Source organism: Polyergus mexicanus, unplaced genomic scaffold, assembly GCF_030449975.1.
Source record: "Polyergus mexicanus isolate NDT 795.1 unplaced genomic scaffold, iyPolMexi1.0 SCAF_5, whole genome shotgun sequence".
In the NCBI taxonomy this organism is placed as follows: Eukaryota; Metazoa; Arthropoda; class Insecta; order Hymenoptera; family Formicidae; genus Polyergus; species Polyergus mexicanus.
In genome coordinates this window covers 8481447-8496218 of record NW_027223325.1, presented here as the reverse complement: position 1 = coordinate 8496218, position 14772 = coordinate 8481447, and the positions used below count along the sequence as shown (strand labels likewise).

At 32.3% G+C, this 14772-nt stretch overlaps 4 protein-coding genes across 4 annotated transcripts; 2 read left to right on the top strand and 2 right to left on the bottom strand.

Moving 5' to 3' along the window:
- Positions 1–40: 40 nt before the first annotated feature.
- On the top strand, positions 41–3148 carry LOC138932942 (germinal-center associated nuclear protein). The gene is made up of 7 exons (XM_070295276.1): positions 41–333; positions 536–727; positions 916–1077; positions 1144–1395; positions 1522–1662; positions 1802–1991; positions 2062–3148. Exons 1-7 carry the CDS (start codon positions 272–274, stop codon positions 2143–2145), a joined length of 1083 nt encoding a protein of 360 aa, XP_070151377.1. The 5' UTR covers positions 41–271; the 3' UTR covers positions 2146–3148.
- Med4 (mediator complex subunit 4) lies at positions 1462–3726 on the bottom strand. Its single transcript, XM_070295277.1, has 4 exons — positions 3258–3726; positions 2696–3102; positions 2436–2555; positions 1462–2352 (listed from the first exon to the last, which is right to left on the bottom strand). The coding sequence occupies exons 1-4, from the start codon at positions 3323–3325 to the stop codon at positions 2183–2185; spliced, it is 765 nt and encodes a 254-aa protein (XP_070151378.1). The 5' UTR covers positions 3326–3726; the 3' UTR covers positions 1462–2182.
- A 241-nt stretch (positions 3727–3967) lies between these two features.
- Smc3 (structural maintenance of chromosomes 3) lies at positions 3968–12080 on the top strand. The gene is made up of 19 exons (XM_070295274.1): positions 3968–4180; positions 4490–4565; positions 4667–4845; positions 4922–5080; positions 5153–5312; positions 5387–5672; positions 5774–5948; positions 6029–6142; positions 6238–6488; positions 6611–6754; positions 6934–7245; positions 7344–7655; positions 7829–8030; positions 8151–8441; positions 8561–8823; positions 9383–9548; positions 9698–9836; positions 10420–10657; positions 10737–12080. The coding sequence occupies exons 1-19, from the start codon at positions 4166–4168 to the stop codon at positions 10861–10863; spliced, it is 3609 nt and encodes a 1202-aa protein (XP_070151375.1). The 5' UTR covers positions 3968–4165; the 3' UTR covers positions 10864–12080.
- Positions 11426–14559, bottom strand: Stip1 (Stress-induced phosphoprotein 1). The gene is made up of 3 exons (XM_070295275.1): positions 14395–14559; positions 12485–14031; positions 11426–12205 (listed from the first exon to the last, which is right to left on the bottom strand). Exons 1-3 carry the CDS (start codon positions 14404–14406, stop codon positions 12133–12135), a joined length of 1632 nt encoding a protein of 543 aa, XP_070151376.1. The 5' UTR covers positions 14407–14559; the 3' UTR covers positions 11426–12132.
- Between the last annotated feature and the right edge of the window lie 213 nt (positions 14560–14772).

Sequence of the window (14772 nt, the reverse complement as noted above, 5' to 3'; positions counted from 1 at the left end):
GACGCGCCGTTTGACATTGCGAAAGTTTCGAAGTGTCAAACGGAACGCATGTGCATGCAGAGAGAAAGAGAGATCGACCAAAGGATTTAATTGGTTGATTTCTACATGCACATGTTTTTGTTATAGACAAAATATTATCTTCTTCTTCTTCTTCTTCTTCTTCTTCTTCATCTGCATGGCTGATCATATAGGCTTCGCAAGCGAATATCTACACGTCAGTTGGTGAACGGAATATTATCATAATTCTGTGCATGAAAGGAATGCAATAACGATGTCTGTCGAACCAATATTAGGAAGATGTCTTTTAATGTGTCCGGAAAAAGAACGACGGATGTAAGTTTCCGTAAGATGTAGAAAATAAAATTCATAAGTAAAAAGTATGCAATATTTTTCCATGTAGAAAAAAAGAATAAGCCTTTTCTTATGTAATTAACGATGCTACTCTCTCTATCTGTCATTTCATATCTGTGTATGATTACGAGATTTAAGAGAGAGAATAATAATAAGATATATAATTTTACATTCTTCCATTTAGGAGAGAGAGAGAAGGTTTGTTACACAAATTTGAGATTGATAAGGATACAGAATGCATGAGAAGACGTAAGGCTGATCCTGCTAAAATTATTAAGTGTTTTAGTCGCTCTGCTGCTGGTCAAAATATGACAGATCCCTACTCGTTACGCCCGCCACATGTATTATTATCCACTATTCGATACTTATTCATCGAGTAATTTCAATCATTTCTTTAAATATAGTTAATTCATCATAACAATTATTATTAATACAACTATTACTAATTTTAACTATTATAATTATTAAGAAATGCTATTTTTCTTACATCTGTAATGAAACATTGATTGTAATATGTAATGAGATGTTATTTACATAACATCATTATGGACAACAATATTCTAGGATAATCACGCGAACGGATTTAGACTGGGTGTTAATATACGATTTTGTATTCGACCGATTGAGATCAGTGCGACAAGATGCTGTAATCCAAAGAATCGATATTAATATAAACATTGTCATTTTGAAACTAATCGTCCGATTCCATACTTACGCTGCGCAGAGGTATAAATTGATCGGCATACATTGTATTATACATTTAGCAAGATATTATGAACATATCCTTTTTAGACTCTGCGAAAAAAAGATTTCGGAATTTGATGGAAAAATAAATAATAAACATTTATTAGAATGTATCAAACAGTTGCTTGTATTATATGATGAACGAGATTATAAAAATAGAAATTTCTTAGAACTACACGAAGAACTCGAAAAATTAGAGTATATCGATAGTAGGTCGGAGATGGAAGCTTTATATATTCTTCTCAATGTAGGAAATGAAGAGGTTTTAAAAAGAGCTCTTACGCTTTCTTCAGATCTGAAGTAAGTTATTTGGTATCATATTGAAGTAAAGAAAAGCTTACTGATATAAACATCTGTATATATTGTAAAGTATCTGTGGTATGATACAAATAATTTTTAATATTTTTTTCATATATGTTTGAGCAGAAATTCACCGGCAATTCAATTAGCCACAAAAATATCACTTGCTTGGTATTTAAGAAATTATGTTCGTGTTTGTTATCTGGTTCAACAATTACCTCCAATATTGGCTTGTGCATTTTTTTGTAATTTACAGAGTTTCAGAAGGTATATCCTTTCGTTTAGATTTCGTTATTATATGTATGAGAAAAAGAATGATTCTCTCAATAATAATATTTGAAGTTTCATTAAATAATTATTTATAAATTAATGAATTTCATAAATATATATATATATTATATTTCAGAAATGTTCTACAAATTATGAGTTTTGGCTATAATAGCAAGGTGCTGACATTTCCAGGACTAAAACTACAAAAACTTTTGTTCTATAAAGATATAAGTAGAGTCCAGGCAGATTGCAATTTATTTGGTTTGACATTTACTAATGAAAATGTTTTATTTCAAAAATCACAGTTTAACGAGCAAGTTTTGCAAGTTAGTACAAAATTCAGAAATTATGTAATATTTTTTTATATTTTTCGTATTATTCTTTTTTATGTTACAGGCCAATCCTGAAATGTATTACGCTTCTGCCATGTTACATAAATTTCTACCAAAAATTCTGTTGGAATGTACCTCTAATGAGTAATAAATGTTGATATACTCTTCTAATATAGTATTTACATTTATTGAGAATCACTGGACGAGCTACTCGAGGAATCTGTAGACATAACTTCAACATCTTCAGTTTCTTGTTTATGTGTATTCACGGCTACACTCCCTTGTCCACCAACAGACATATGAATCTCTCCTGATGGATGCCAAGCAAATTGATTTGATTGTGAAACAGGTGGTTCTGGAATAACAATGGGAAATCTTAAAAGATGTGCTCATTTTAATTATTTATTTAAGCATGATGTATGTGTGTGAATTTTTTACCTCCAGCGGGATGTCCTGCTCTATGCAAATCAGACGGTATACCTGGATGAGACCCAAGCAATTGTCCATTTAAAGGTAAATCACTTAATCGTCCCAGGTATCCTAATCTCATTTCAATATCTGTAATATAAAAAAATGCAGAGTTTATGATTTATTATAAGTAATAATTTATTATTACTATATGATAATAAAATTATTATAAGCAACAGATAAAAATGTGATCCAAAGGTCTTATTTAAATATAAATATAACATCCATACCTGTTGGATATGGTCTTCTGGGATCTCCTTGCTGCCATGTCAATGGTGCACAAATTGCATTGGTTGCGCTTATCCTGTGTGCATATTTAATAAGCTCTTCTGAGGGAACGGGTCTCTTATTAGCACGTGCAATAGACTGTAATTTTTGCTTTGCTTGGTAAATTGCAGTAGCTAAGATCTGTTCCGCCTCCTTTAATTGCCTCTGCAGTTGCTGAATATCTTGATCCTGTCTCTCTACTTCAGCTTTCAAAGCTTCCATCTTCAGGTTAATCTTGGCCTGCTCGGCAGCTCGTTTCAATGTCGCCTTTAATTCATTATCCTTAGCGACCAACAATTCAGTTAGTTGAGCGTGCTCTGTGCTAGAGAGCTTTGAAGGTTTTTGAGCGATTGTGTTTTCTATTATTTCTCTGAAAAAATAACAGAATAATATATTTAAATCACAAGTTACGTAAATTAAGGGTATATAAAATCTCATTTCAACATTATTATATTAATCCAATAAATTCCTGTAAATTGCAGGGCAAACATCAGATTTTACTCATAGTATAAATACACAACTTACTTCGCTATTAGCTCAATATCATCCACTAATGATAATAGAACTTCTCTCGTACTTCTGCTTGATGCCATTATAATTGTCAAAAATGAATACTTTCGATTGTTAATAATTATAACATGATAGCACTCTCAGATCAATTGTAACATCAACACTATTGTTGTACTTTTTCAATAAAATGATGAATACGTATATATATCTTAAACATACATTCTGAAATCAGCTGTGCCTTGATTAATTTTGACTTAATTTTTTAAAAATGCGATTACATCCATACAACAAACACTAGAGATGCCTTTGACGTTACGAAAGTCTCGAGCATTAAATTAGAGAGAAGCTTGAGAGAGGTCACGCCATCGTTTTTCATAAAACACTTTTCGGCGCTACGGTAAAACAATCGGTTTACCGTACCAGCTAGGAAAACGGTCTCGCGAAAAACGGCGGCGTCGCCCTTTAAATTGATCAATCAAAGAAATTTGTGTTTTTTTTTTTTTTTTTTTTTATTTTGATTGGTCAATCGAACGATCTTTTCTCTCTTTCGTATGTTTGATCGAGACAGGATCTTGAGGACCACTCACATTGGTCAGTGCTTAGGGATTTTTATTACCCTAGGCTCGATTGACCAATCACAGGATTCCTGCGTCTAATCGGGACGTGAGCAAATAGATGTTACTCATCTATTTATACTGTGTCTATGGTTATAGCGAAGTATCTCCCGCTCAATGTAGGAATTCTTTGCGACTGCATGTGTGTTATACAAACTACGAACGCAAATGCACGCAAATGATCTGGAAACAAGTCGATTGAATTGTTTTCGTCGCGTTCGGTAAACGAAAAATCGTCTTTCCTTCCTTTCTTTTATCTGTGAATAACATCGATGCGAATGGCATGCCTGTCTGATTTCTCCTTGCATCATGTATATTAAACAGGTATTGTGGACAAAATCAAAATATTTCAATTTTTGGCAGCCCTTTCCATAAGTTACGCTTTATTTGTCGATGCTTTCTACGTTTCTTTATTCAGACATTAAAATCATTGAATTATAGACACTATTATCGAGATTTGATATAATTATTGATTATTTTTAATTATAAATTACCATTGACTCTTAGAGATTGGTATTCCATTTAAAATGTCAACATTTTCTTTTTATTGCAATTCTTATGATGAGATTGGCGAGATTAGTCGTGAAGCGATGAAATATGTTATGCTTATGTTGTGGTTTGATGTCAAAACAGGTGATTATTCAAGGATTTAAATCATATCGTGAACAGACAATTGTTGAGCCTTTTGATCCAAGGCATAATGTAGTAGGTAAATATCTGGAAATTTTATTTAATTGTGTAGAATTAGTATATATATATATATATATATAATTATTATATGTTATAACATATATAATACTTTTTTGCAAGTTGGCAGAAATGGATCTGGCAAGAGTAACTTCTTTTATGCTATTCAATTTGTCCTGAGCGATGAATTTTCTCATCTTAGACCCGAGCAGAGGCAAGCGCTGCTGCATGAAGGAACCGGACCTCGTGTTATATCTGCTCATGTAGAGATTATATTTGATAATTCTGATGGGAGATTACCGGTAAAAATTTACTATAACAATTATTATTAAAATACATATATATTACATATGACACTTCTTGTTTCTTTGTTCATAGATTGATAAAGATGAGGTCTATTTAAGAAGAGTGATTGGTTCTAAGAAGGACCAATATTTTCTTAACAAAAAGATAGTGACGAGAAACGATGTAATGAATTTATTAGAGTCGGCAGGATTTTCTAGATCTAATCCTTATTACATTGTGAAGCAAGGAAAGGTTTGTCATTTGATATAGTGCATATTTATATTTACCTGCAGTTATATAATCTCGCAACATAATCATTTTTAGATAAATCAAATGGCAACAGCACCAGATTCACAGAGATTAAAATTATTGAGAGAAGTGGCAGGCACTAGAGTATACGATGATAAGAGAGAAGAATCAAAGTCCATTTTGAAAGAAACAGAAGGAAAACTTGAAAAAATCGAAGATTTTCTACGAACTATTGGTAATTACAGATATAAGAGAATAAATTAAATGCAAAGAAAATTTTTTTTTTTTTTTTTTTTTTTTGTATTATAGAGGAACGTTTAAAGACACTCGAGGAAGAGAAAGAAGAATTGAAAGAGTATCAACTATGGGATAAACAACGTCGATGCTTGGAATATACTATTCATGAACGTGAACTCAAAGAAAATAAAAAGAAATTAGAAGATCTCGAAAAATCTAGGGCAAATAGTGGAGCTGAACAGGTGAGGTTGGGAGCAGAAGCAAAAACTGCTCAAGAGATGGTACGTGCAGCTACCAAAAGACTAAAGGAAGCAAAAAAGGAAGTACAATCTTCCAAGGAGGAGAGAGACACTCTCAGGTAATAGTCCACATAAATACATTATATATATTGTATATATATTTATTAGATAAAAATATAGTAAAGAAAAAGTTACAAGTACAAGCGCATTTATAATATAGTGCAGAGCAACAGCAGTTATTAAAAGAGAAGAACAAGTTGACTTTCACTATTAATGATTTACTGGAGGAAGTAAAAGGTGATAATGACAGTAAGAAACGAGCTCAACTAGAATTGGAAAAATTAAAAGCTAATATTACTGAACGGGAAAAGGAATTAAGCGAGCTTAAGCCAAAAGTGAGAAAATATTCAGATATTAAATATATTTACAACACACACATACACACATTGGACATTAAAAAATATGTTTATTATAGTATGATCAAATGAAACGCATCGAGGAAGAGTGTTTACGAGAATTACAATTAAAAGAGCAGAAACGTAAAGAATTATATGCTAAACAAGGTCGTGGCAGTCAATTCACCACTAAGGTAAAAAATTTATAATAAATGTAAGAAAAATAATAAGAGAAAAAATTCTTAAAAACGTTTTAGTAAAATATTTTAATGATATTTATTCATCACAGGATGAAAGAGATAAGTGGATTCAAAACGAGCTTAAACAGCTCACCAAACAGATAAAGGATAAAGAGGAGCATCACAAAAAAATTAGTGATGATTTAAAGCGCGATGCCGAGAAACAGATTGCTCTGGAAAAGAAGATAGGAGATCACACACGCGAGATGGAACGACAACGCACATCGATAGATGATCATAATAAACAATATTACGAGCTCACTAAATCGAAAGATCAGTGTCAAGCAACTCGAAAAGAACAGTATGTCTATTTAATTAATAATTAATTAATGACAGAGGCTGTTTTAAACATAGCTTAGTTAAAAGGACAATTTTTAAAAAACAAATTTCTTAAATTTACAATATAAATACATCAAATTGCAGATATCGACAAGAAAGTGTACTGCAATTAAATTTATCTGGTCTAAAGGAAGATTTAGCAAAAGCAGATCAGAGCTTAAGATCTATGGCTGGCAAACCTATTTTGAATGGCAGAGACAGTGTACGTAAAGTACTAGATACTTTTCGGTAAGGTTTTTTTTTTTTATGATACATATACATTTTTTTTTCTAAAAAAAAAAAAAAAAAAATTCTTAAATGCTTTTTCAGTATATTGAAATATATATTTATATATATACTTCAATATATAGTTTATTAATATATTATAATATGTATGTATGTACTTAATAATATCTTTGATTCTATAGTACAAGGACAGATATGGCCCAAGAAGTGATCAGTTACTATGGGCCTGTAATTGAGAACTTCAATTGCGATAAGAGCGTTTATATGGCTGTTGAAGTGACTGCTGGGAACCGATTGTTTCATCACATTGTGGAAACTGATAAATTCGGCACAAAAATCTTAAAAGAAATGAACAATCAACGACTGCCAGGAGAAGTGACTTTTATGCCTCTAAATAGACTTCATGTGAAGGAGATTGATTATCCGCAGACTAGTGATGCTATACCTATGATATCCAAGTTGAATTATGATCCTAAATTTGATAAGGCATTAAGGTAAAAAATAAATAAAACAACAATTATTAAATCAAAACATTTTTTTGTAATGTATAACGGATTTTTTATATTATTAACATTCTTATTTTTATATATAGATATATATTTGGAAAAACTTTAATCTGCCGTAATTTGGAAGCAGCTACGACTTTGGCACGAGATTCTGGTTTAGATTGTGTTACATTAGAAGGAGATCAAGTTTCATCTAAAGGCTCCTTAACTGGTGGTTATTTCAACACGCTCAGATCACGGCTTGAAATACAGAAAACCAGATCGGAATTAATGTCTCAAATTTCTACTCTCGAGACTCAATTAACGACGCTTAAGGATGAAATTAGAAAAGCTGATCAAAATATCAGTTCTTATGTTAGCGAAATGCAAAAAACTGAAACTAGAAATAGTAAAGCCAAGTAAGTGATTAAAAAAGATATTCTACTATATATAATTAGCAAGAACTTGAAATTCTTATTACTTTAAATTTTATTTGAATATCTATATTTAGATTCATATTTAAACATTGGGATAAATGTTAGATTTTTATACATTTTAATTATTGCGATTAAACAGTTTATTCACATAACAGAGATATATATGACAAAATGAAAGCAGAAATACGTATTATGAAGGAAGAGTTAAGCGCGATAGAACGGTGTCGGACACCTAAAGAAAGAAGCCTTCAACAATGTAAATCAAGTTTAGAAGCGATGTGTGCGACTAAAGATGGTTTAGAAAGTGAATTACATCAGGAACTTATGGCGCAATTATCCGTCGCTGATCAGCATCAGGTGCGCATAAAAAAAGAATTAAATGTAATTGATCTTTTCGAAAGGATCACATCTCAATTTTCTTTTTTTAATTTTTGATTAAGGTTTTTTTTTTTTTTAAATTTATTATACGATTTATAGGTCGATACTCTAAATGACGATATAAGGCGTTTAACGAAGGAGAATAAGGAAGCGTTTGCAAAACGAATGCAATTTGAAGCAGAAAAGAATAAATTGGAAAATTTATTAACAAACAATTTAGTGAGAAGAAATGATGAGCTAATTCAAGCTTTACAAGAGATATCGGTTGAAGATCGACAGCGACACCTTGACGCGTCCAAAATCCAGTTGGCAGATATTGAAAAGAGATTAATGAAAGTAAATGAGGACATTAAAGCACAGAATGAAAAAGTTACTGCTGCTATGAAAAAAGTGAGCATTTACAAATATCACACGAAAGTCGCTTGTTATATTTAAATGAAATGTTCAAGTAAATATATGTTATATCTGTAAGTAAAAACAATGTACAATTTATACTGTTGTCTGTTTAGCAAAAATCAGAATCTTCTGAAGTCGAAAAATGGAAATTAAAAGAAAAAGAAGCACAGGAGAAAATAGAAGCTGATGCAAAAGATTTTGAGAAATTAGCGAGCAAATTAAATATCTTGCAGCAAAAAATAGCAGAATGTACACAGAAAATTACTGAGTTAGGCGCATTGCCGAGTCAAGAAATTTATAATAAGTTTAATAATATGTCCACAAAACAGCTCTTTAAAGAAATGGAAAAGGCAAACAATCATTTAAAAAAATACAGGTATTTATTCCTTTTTTATAGTAATTTTATTATAACAATGAAAATTATTAAAAAATGTTAATGCTATATAGTTAAATTGAATTAAGAACTGTTTCATTTATACAGGATGTCCCAAAGCACCCTTAACAACACTTGTGAGCAGGTAGAGCACAGTAAACTGAACAAAAAAGTTCTGTAACATTTTTTCTATAACGCTTAATAAAGGAGTTATTATTGAGTAAAGTCTGGCCAATCTTTGCGCCGACCTTTAGCCGTGTGCCTGGCAGTGTGCGTGAGCGCTCCATCGCTCTATGGCGGCATACATTACCAGGCGGGCGGCTCACCGACGTGCGTTCGACTAAAAGCGCTGATTGGCCAGACTTTACTCAATAATAACTCATTTATTAAACGTTATAGAAAAAAATGGTACAAAACTTTTTTGTTCAATTTACTATGCTCTATCTACTCACGAGCGTTGTCAAGGATGCTTTGGGACACCTTGTATATATTCCTTGTTTTCATATTTTTTTATATTTTTATTATATATTTTTTATTATATATTTCTTATTTTTATTTCTAGCCATGTAAATAAAAAAGCTTTGGATCAATTCATGTCCTTCAGTGATCAGAAAGAAAGATTAGTAAAACGAAAAGAAGAATTAGATCGAGGTGACGAGAAAATAAAAGAACTCATGTCAGTACTCGAACAGCGCAAGTGCGAGGCGATACAGTTTACATTTAAACAGGTACAACCATTTATGTATATTAATGTGCTCTGTTTAAAGCTTGATTTTTCTTAAAATATAAAGTATCAATAATCATATATATATCTAGTTTGTCATGATAATACATATATTTTCAAGTGCAGTTTCACATATTATATCTTTCTGTTAAGGTGAGCAAATATTTCAGCGAAGTATTCAAAAAACTTGTACCTTCAGGGCATGCGCAATTAGTCATGAAAACTGCGGACGGCGATGAAGGAGATGATGGAACAGCGGAGCCATCTGATTCTGATAGATTTATTGGCGTTGGTAAGAGAATGTGTGTACACACACACACACACACACATACAGGGTGTATCTGAAATGATGCATTAAATTTTAGGAGCGTATTCTAGACTTCTAGAGGTCAAAATAAGACTTTTTTTTCTTATGAACATGGGTCCACAAATGAACCCCTCTCCGAGCTTGGCAAATTAATGTTTTCATAACATACGTTTTTATTTTTTCATTTTAGTGACTTACTTTACTTCATAATTTACTGGGCTATACCAAATTTCAACTTTCTGCCATTTTTTTCTGAAATACAGCCAATTTTTTCCCCAAACCTTTAGGGGCCTCTAGCTGGGAGTTTATTTGCGGACCTATGTTCATAAGAAAAAAAGTTTTTGACCTCTAGAATATGCTCCTAAAGTTTAGTGCACCATTTTAGATACACCCTATATATATAAAATCAAATATTTTTCTCTTTACAGCATGATGAGAAAAACTTGTTTGAAAATAAGCAAAAATTTATTTTTTAACATTATTTAAACTATTGTATGTTTCACATTTATGTGATACATATTTGATTTATTAATGTTAACAACTTTTATATATTTATTTGTTATTTTAGGTATAAGAGTGTCATTCACGGCACATAGAGGTGAAATGCGAGAGATGAATCAACTGTCTGGTGGACAAAAGTCACTTGTAGCATTGGCACTGATATTCGCGATTCAAAAATGTGATCCGGCACCGTTTTATTTATTCGATGAGATCGATCAGGCGTTGGATGCACAGCATAGAAAGGCGGTAGCAGATATGATCCACGAACTTAGTTCGGACGCACAGTTCATTACCACGACTTTCAGGTAATATTGCAATACATCTTGAGCTTATAAGAGATTCTCAAATTAAAATATTTAAAAATGAAAAATATATGTTTCACAGACCGGAATTGCTGCATCATGCGAATAAATTTTATGGGGTAAAGTTCAGAAATAAAGTTTCGCATGTCGAATGCGTGACGCAGGAAGAAGCCGCCGATTTTGTCGAGGACGATACAACACATGGTTGAAATACAGAAATATCTTATTTAGAAAACGTTTATAATGCAGAAAACTTTTTTTTTTTTTGTATAGATCGATGATTTTTTTATAAAACTGATAAATGAGATAACACACATAAAGAAAAAGAAGGAAAAAACACTTTTTTTATATTCAATATTATATATTTATTTGCATTCTATGCATATTATAGTGTGTCAGTACTTGTATTATGTTACAAATTACTTATCAAATTATATGTAAAATGTAGCATAAATTTTGATACATTTGATTTTCAAAAGAATATAAGAATAAAAATTTATAATAATATGATTTAAATTTTTGATATATATGCAAAGTTATTTTTTATATTATAAATCTTACAAGATAAAAATTAAGTAAAATAAAAGAAAATATAATAATAATAATAATAATAATAATGAATTTGTATGACAAAAAATCTTTGAATTACTATTTCATTATTCAGAACAGTTTTTAAAATAAATATAGAAAAGTCAATGAAATAATAAGAGGACAATAAATGTTCTAAAGTAGAAGAGAGGAACTTGATTTAAAAAGAAGTTTATTTATTTGAATATTGTATTATTCTTCTCTTGTATTATTTGTTACTTTAATCATACTTCGCATTCATTACATCATATTATACAATTAATTTTAGTATTAAAAACTAAGTAGCCTTAATAAAATAAATGTTAGAGGATGCATCATATACAGAAATAATTTCATTTTACTATTTTAAAGGATTAATATGTTTTTTATAGTGAATTGGGTTTGATGTGCCTAGTGCATCTGCTCGTGCGCATTTGATGCAACCAACCATTCGCTATTAGTTTTAGATTGATTTTTGTACCTAAAATATAATAACACTATTGCAATAGTGATATTCATGGCTCAACCATTGGATTATGCAAGTTTAAGTAAATATTACATATTAAGAATTCACACAGCTCCACAATTACACTATTTTTTATTTGCACAAAGAGCTTCATGTATGTGTATATATTAGTATACATATGACCATTGTAATAAGTCTCGTAAAACAAAAATCAACGATGACACTAAAGGCCACTGTATTTGCCCGAGAGGATCATGTATATAACATAACTTCTGTTATGAATGGCATTTTGAACACAGATTTCAAGAGCAAGATGATAAATATCCCAATGGCTAATGTATCTGTAATACATGAATGCGAATTTTCTTAATATTAAAGGAACATGATAGTACAGTTTTATTCATTTATTTTTTTATTACAATTATGTATTCAATTCCTTACATCTTCAATGAATAGCTATGAGACCAGATTCCAAAAGTTTTTGTAACTTTGCAGCTATATCAGGATTCTTCAAGTGACTATAAAAAAAGGAAAAAGATTTTATTAATATTTATGTTAATACGAGAAAAAAAAAAGAAATTAATTATTTTGGAAAGAACATTACTGTGTAATATTTTATCTCTCTTGATTTATAGAAAACATTTAATATAATATCAATATAAATATAATAAAAACTTCTTATTCATCTTAGATAAAAATTAATGTTAAATTATTTAACTACAATATTTTTAATTTAAGAAATAATATTTTTTCTAAAACGATAAACAAAACAATATTTAAATCGATATAGTACTTACTCTTGTAAAGCTCTTGGATCGCTTTGCATTTGTTCTAAGATCAACCTCATAGCCGGATCTCGCAATATACTTTGAATTTCCGGATCCGACATCGCTCTCTTTCTGACTTCTTCTGGATTAGAACTAGCGGATACCGCACAAGAGCGATAGCCATCCAACGCTTCGCTGTTTTGTGGATCCAATTCCAAAGCTTTCTGATACGCCGTCAGAGCTTTTCCCTGCTGCTGCATGGCCTGCAGAATTTTTCCTTTTCTAATCCAACCCTTGATGAACTTTGGATCCAGCTCAACGACCTTCTCGCAATCCTTCAAGCCAAGATCAAATGCCGCCAATTTGGTATAACAAGCTGCTCTGTTACTATAATATTTGGGATCATCCGGATTCCTTCGGATCGCCTCGGAATAATGCTTTATAGCCGCAGGATAATCACCGTCTTTGTATTTTTGATTACCGAGTTCCTTCTCCTCTTCCGCTTTGACTGGGTCGATATAAGCCTTTCTCTCCTCTTCCTTGATTATTTTATCTATATCTGACAGTAAAGTCTTAATTTCCGGAGTTCTATGTTCGGACATGGACTTTTCATAATATACTTTAGCCTGCTTCCAATTTTCCATTTTTTTGTAAGCGTGACCGATTCTTGTAAACGCTTTAGCTATTAATTTGAAATCCGCTCTATTTTCTCTACCGACTTCGATAGCTTTCTCACATTGAGCAATACATTTCTGATACTCTTTCTGTTCAAAGTACACTGCCGCTATATTCAGTAGATAAATAATCTCTGTTGGGTCTAACTCCACAGCTTTATTATAATATTGTAGAGCCTCCTCAAAATTTTTCTTCTTGTAAGCCTCGTTACCCAGCTTCTTTTTCTCTGAAGCTTGACTCTTCTCAAATAAAAAATTGTCCTTCTCCTTCTTCTTCTCGGGCTTGGGTTCCGGTTTGGATTTTGATGGTTCTGGCGGATTCATCGGATCAGTTTCCATCGGTTCCTCCATATCAGAGCTCATGCCTAAAAGTACACTAAGAGTGGTAAGCACTCTGTTGTCTTGGAGCTTAGTAGCGAGACTCCGTGGATCATTTTGTAATTCTTGCAATATCTTTAAATAGTCACGATCATACAGAAACTTTTTCGTTCTAGGATCATTCGCTAGCTTTACAAAAACATCGGGAGCATTGAAAGGATTGGATGAAGTGGCTGTTTTCTGAGCTCTCACTTCGGCGAGACTGCTCTTGAGCTGTTCATTGTTGGGATCCAGCTGTAGACCTTTCTCGTAAGTCTTGATGGATTCATCGTATCTGCCCAGATAGGCAAGAGCGCTACCCTTGCGTGAGTAACCCTTTCCCCAATCCGGCTTCAAACTGACAGTCTTCTCCGCATCTTCCAACGCCTGCTGATATTTTCCAGACTTCGCGTACGCCGCCGAACGATTGCTGTAAAGAACATGATTATTGCCGTCCAGGGCGATGGCGTCTGTGTAATATTTAACGGCTTCATCGAATTTGCCCTCTTGTAGAGCAGCATTTCCGCTCTCCTTCAAAAGAACTACCTGCAAAAAAAGATACGTTTTAACGATCTAGAATTAAGGTCAAATATATTTTACAAATATTATCGAAAAAAATGTAGAATCTCTGATCGATTTACGAATAATACTATATAAGGGGTTAGTTTACAGTTGTCGACATTTATTTTTAATTTAGCCTTATCTTAATCTGCTTAATCATTTTTCTATTATGGGTTATTTGGGACAAGAGATATAAATAAACAAAATAGCGGCGGTGGAAAAAGAAGTCAAGGTGATTATCGGAAGAAAGGGAATAAATTATAATCTTTTGAAAGTTCTGGAAAAGCGTCCTCGACGTGCATCCCTCGCTACTCGATCGCGCATAAATTCACAATTGTTCGCATTTACCTTATCGCTCATCGTGCACGACAGGAATGCAACGTTTCCGTTATCTCGTCTCCTCGTGCGAAAAATACGTTTGGATACGATGACTCGTGCGAATCCTCGTGAATCTTCCTCTCTCGTGTTATACGTTATACGCACTCGCGTGTGCCGGCGCTGATCTCTGATCTCAGAAAGCTCTAGAAATGAACTAGTGGCGGTCTCTCGCCATTTACCGCGCAACTAACATTCGCGCGTAACCACTGACCTCTAACCTCTAAAGTATACTATTGGTGTATGTGTGAGTGTGCGCGCGTGCGCGTGCAATTATTATGCGAATTCTAGCGTATTCGAGAGAATGACGTTGGAAATTCAGTGCATAAATTTTTTCTTAACTAAACTTTA

Excerpts from the sequence above, each read along its gene's own strand:
- LOC138932942 (XM_070295276.1), top strand. The coding sequence starts at position 272 with ATGTCTGTCGAACCAATATTAGGAAGATGTCTTTTAATGTGTCCGGAA. Across the intron at positions 728-915 it reads ATTCGATACTTATTCATCGA|GATAATCACGCGAACGGATT; the intron begins GTAATTTCAATC and ends ACAATATTCTAG. Across the intron at positions 1,992-2,061 it reads TTAACGAGCAAGTTTTGCAA|GCCAATCCTGAAATGTATTA; the intron begins GTTAGTACAAAA and ends TTTATGTTACAG.
- Med4 (XM_070295277.1), bottom strand. The coding sequence starts at position 3,325 with ATGGCATCAAGCAGAAGTACGAGAGAAGTTCTATTATCATTAGTGGAT. Across the intron at positions 3,103-3,257 it reads GATATTGAGCTAATAGCGAA|AGAAATAATAGAAAACACAA; the intron begins GTAAGTTGTGTA and ends TTATTTTTTCAG. Across the intron at positions 2,353-2,435 it reads AGCAGGACATCCCGCTGGAG|AACCACCTGTTTCACAATCA; the intron begins GTAAAAAATTCA and ends TTGTTATTCCAG.
- Smc3 (XM_070295274.1), top strand. Across the intron at positions 5,313-5,386 it reads AGATTTTCTACGAACTATTG|AGGAACGTTTAAAGACACTC; the intron begins GTAATTACAGAT and ends TTTGTATTATAG. Across the intron at positions 10,658-10,736 it reads TTCATTACCACGACTTTCAG|ACCGGAATTGCTGCATCATG; the intron begins GTAATATTGCAA and ends TATGTTTCACAG.
- Stip1 (XM_070295275.1), bottom strand. Across the intron at positions 12,206-12,484 it reads GATCCAAGAGCTTTACAAGA|TCACTTGAAGAATCCTGATA; the intron begins GTAAGTACTATA and ends CTTTTTTTATAG.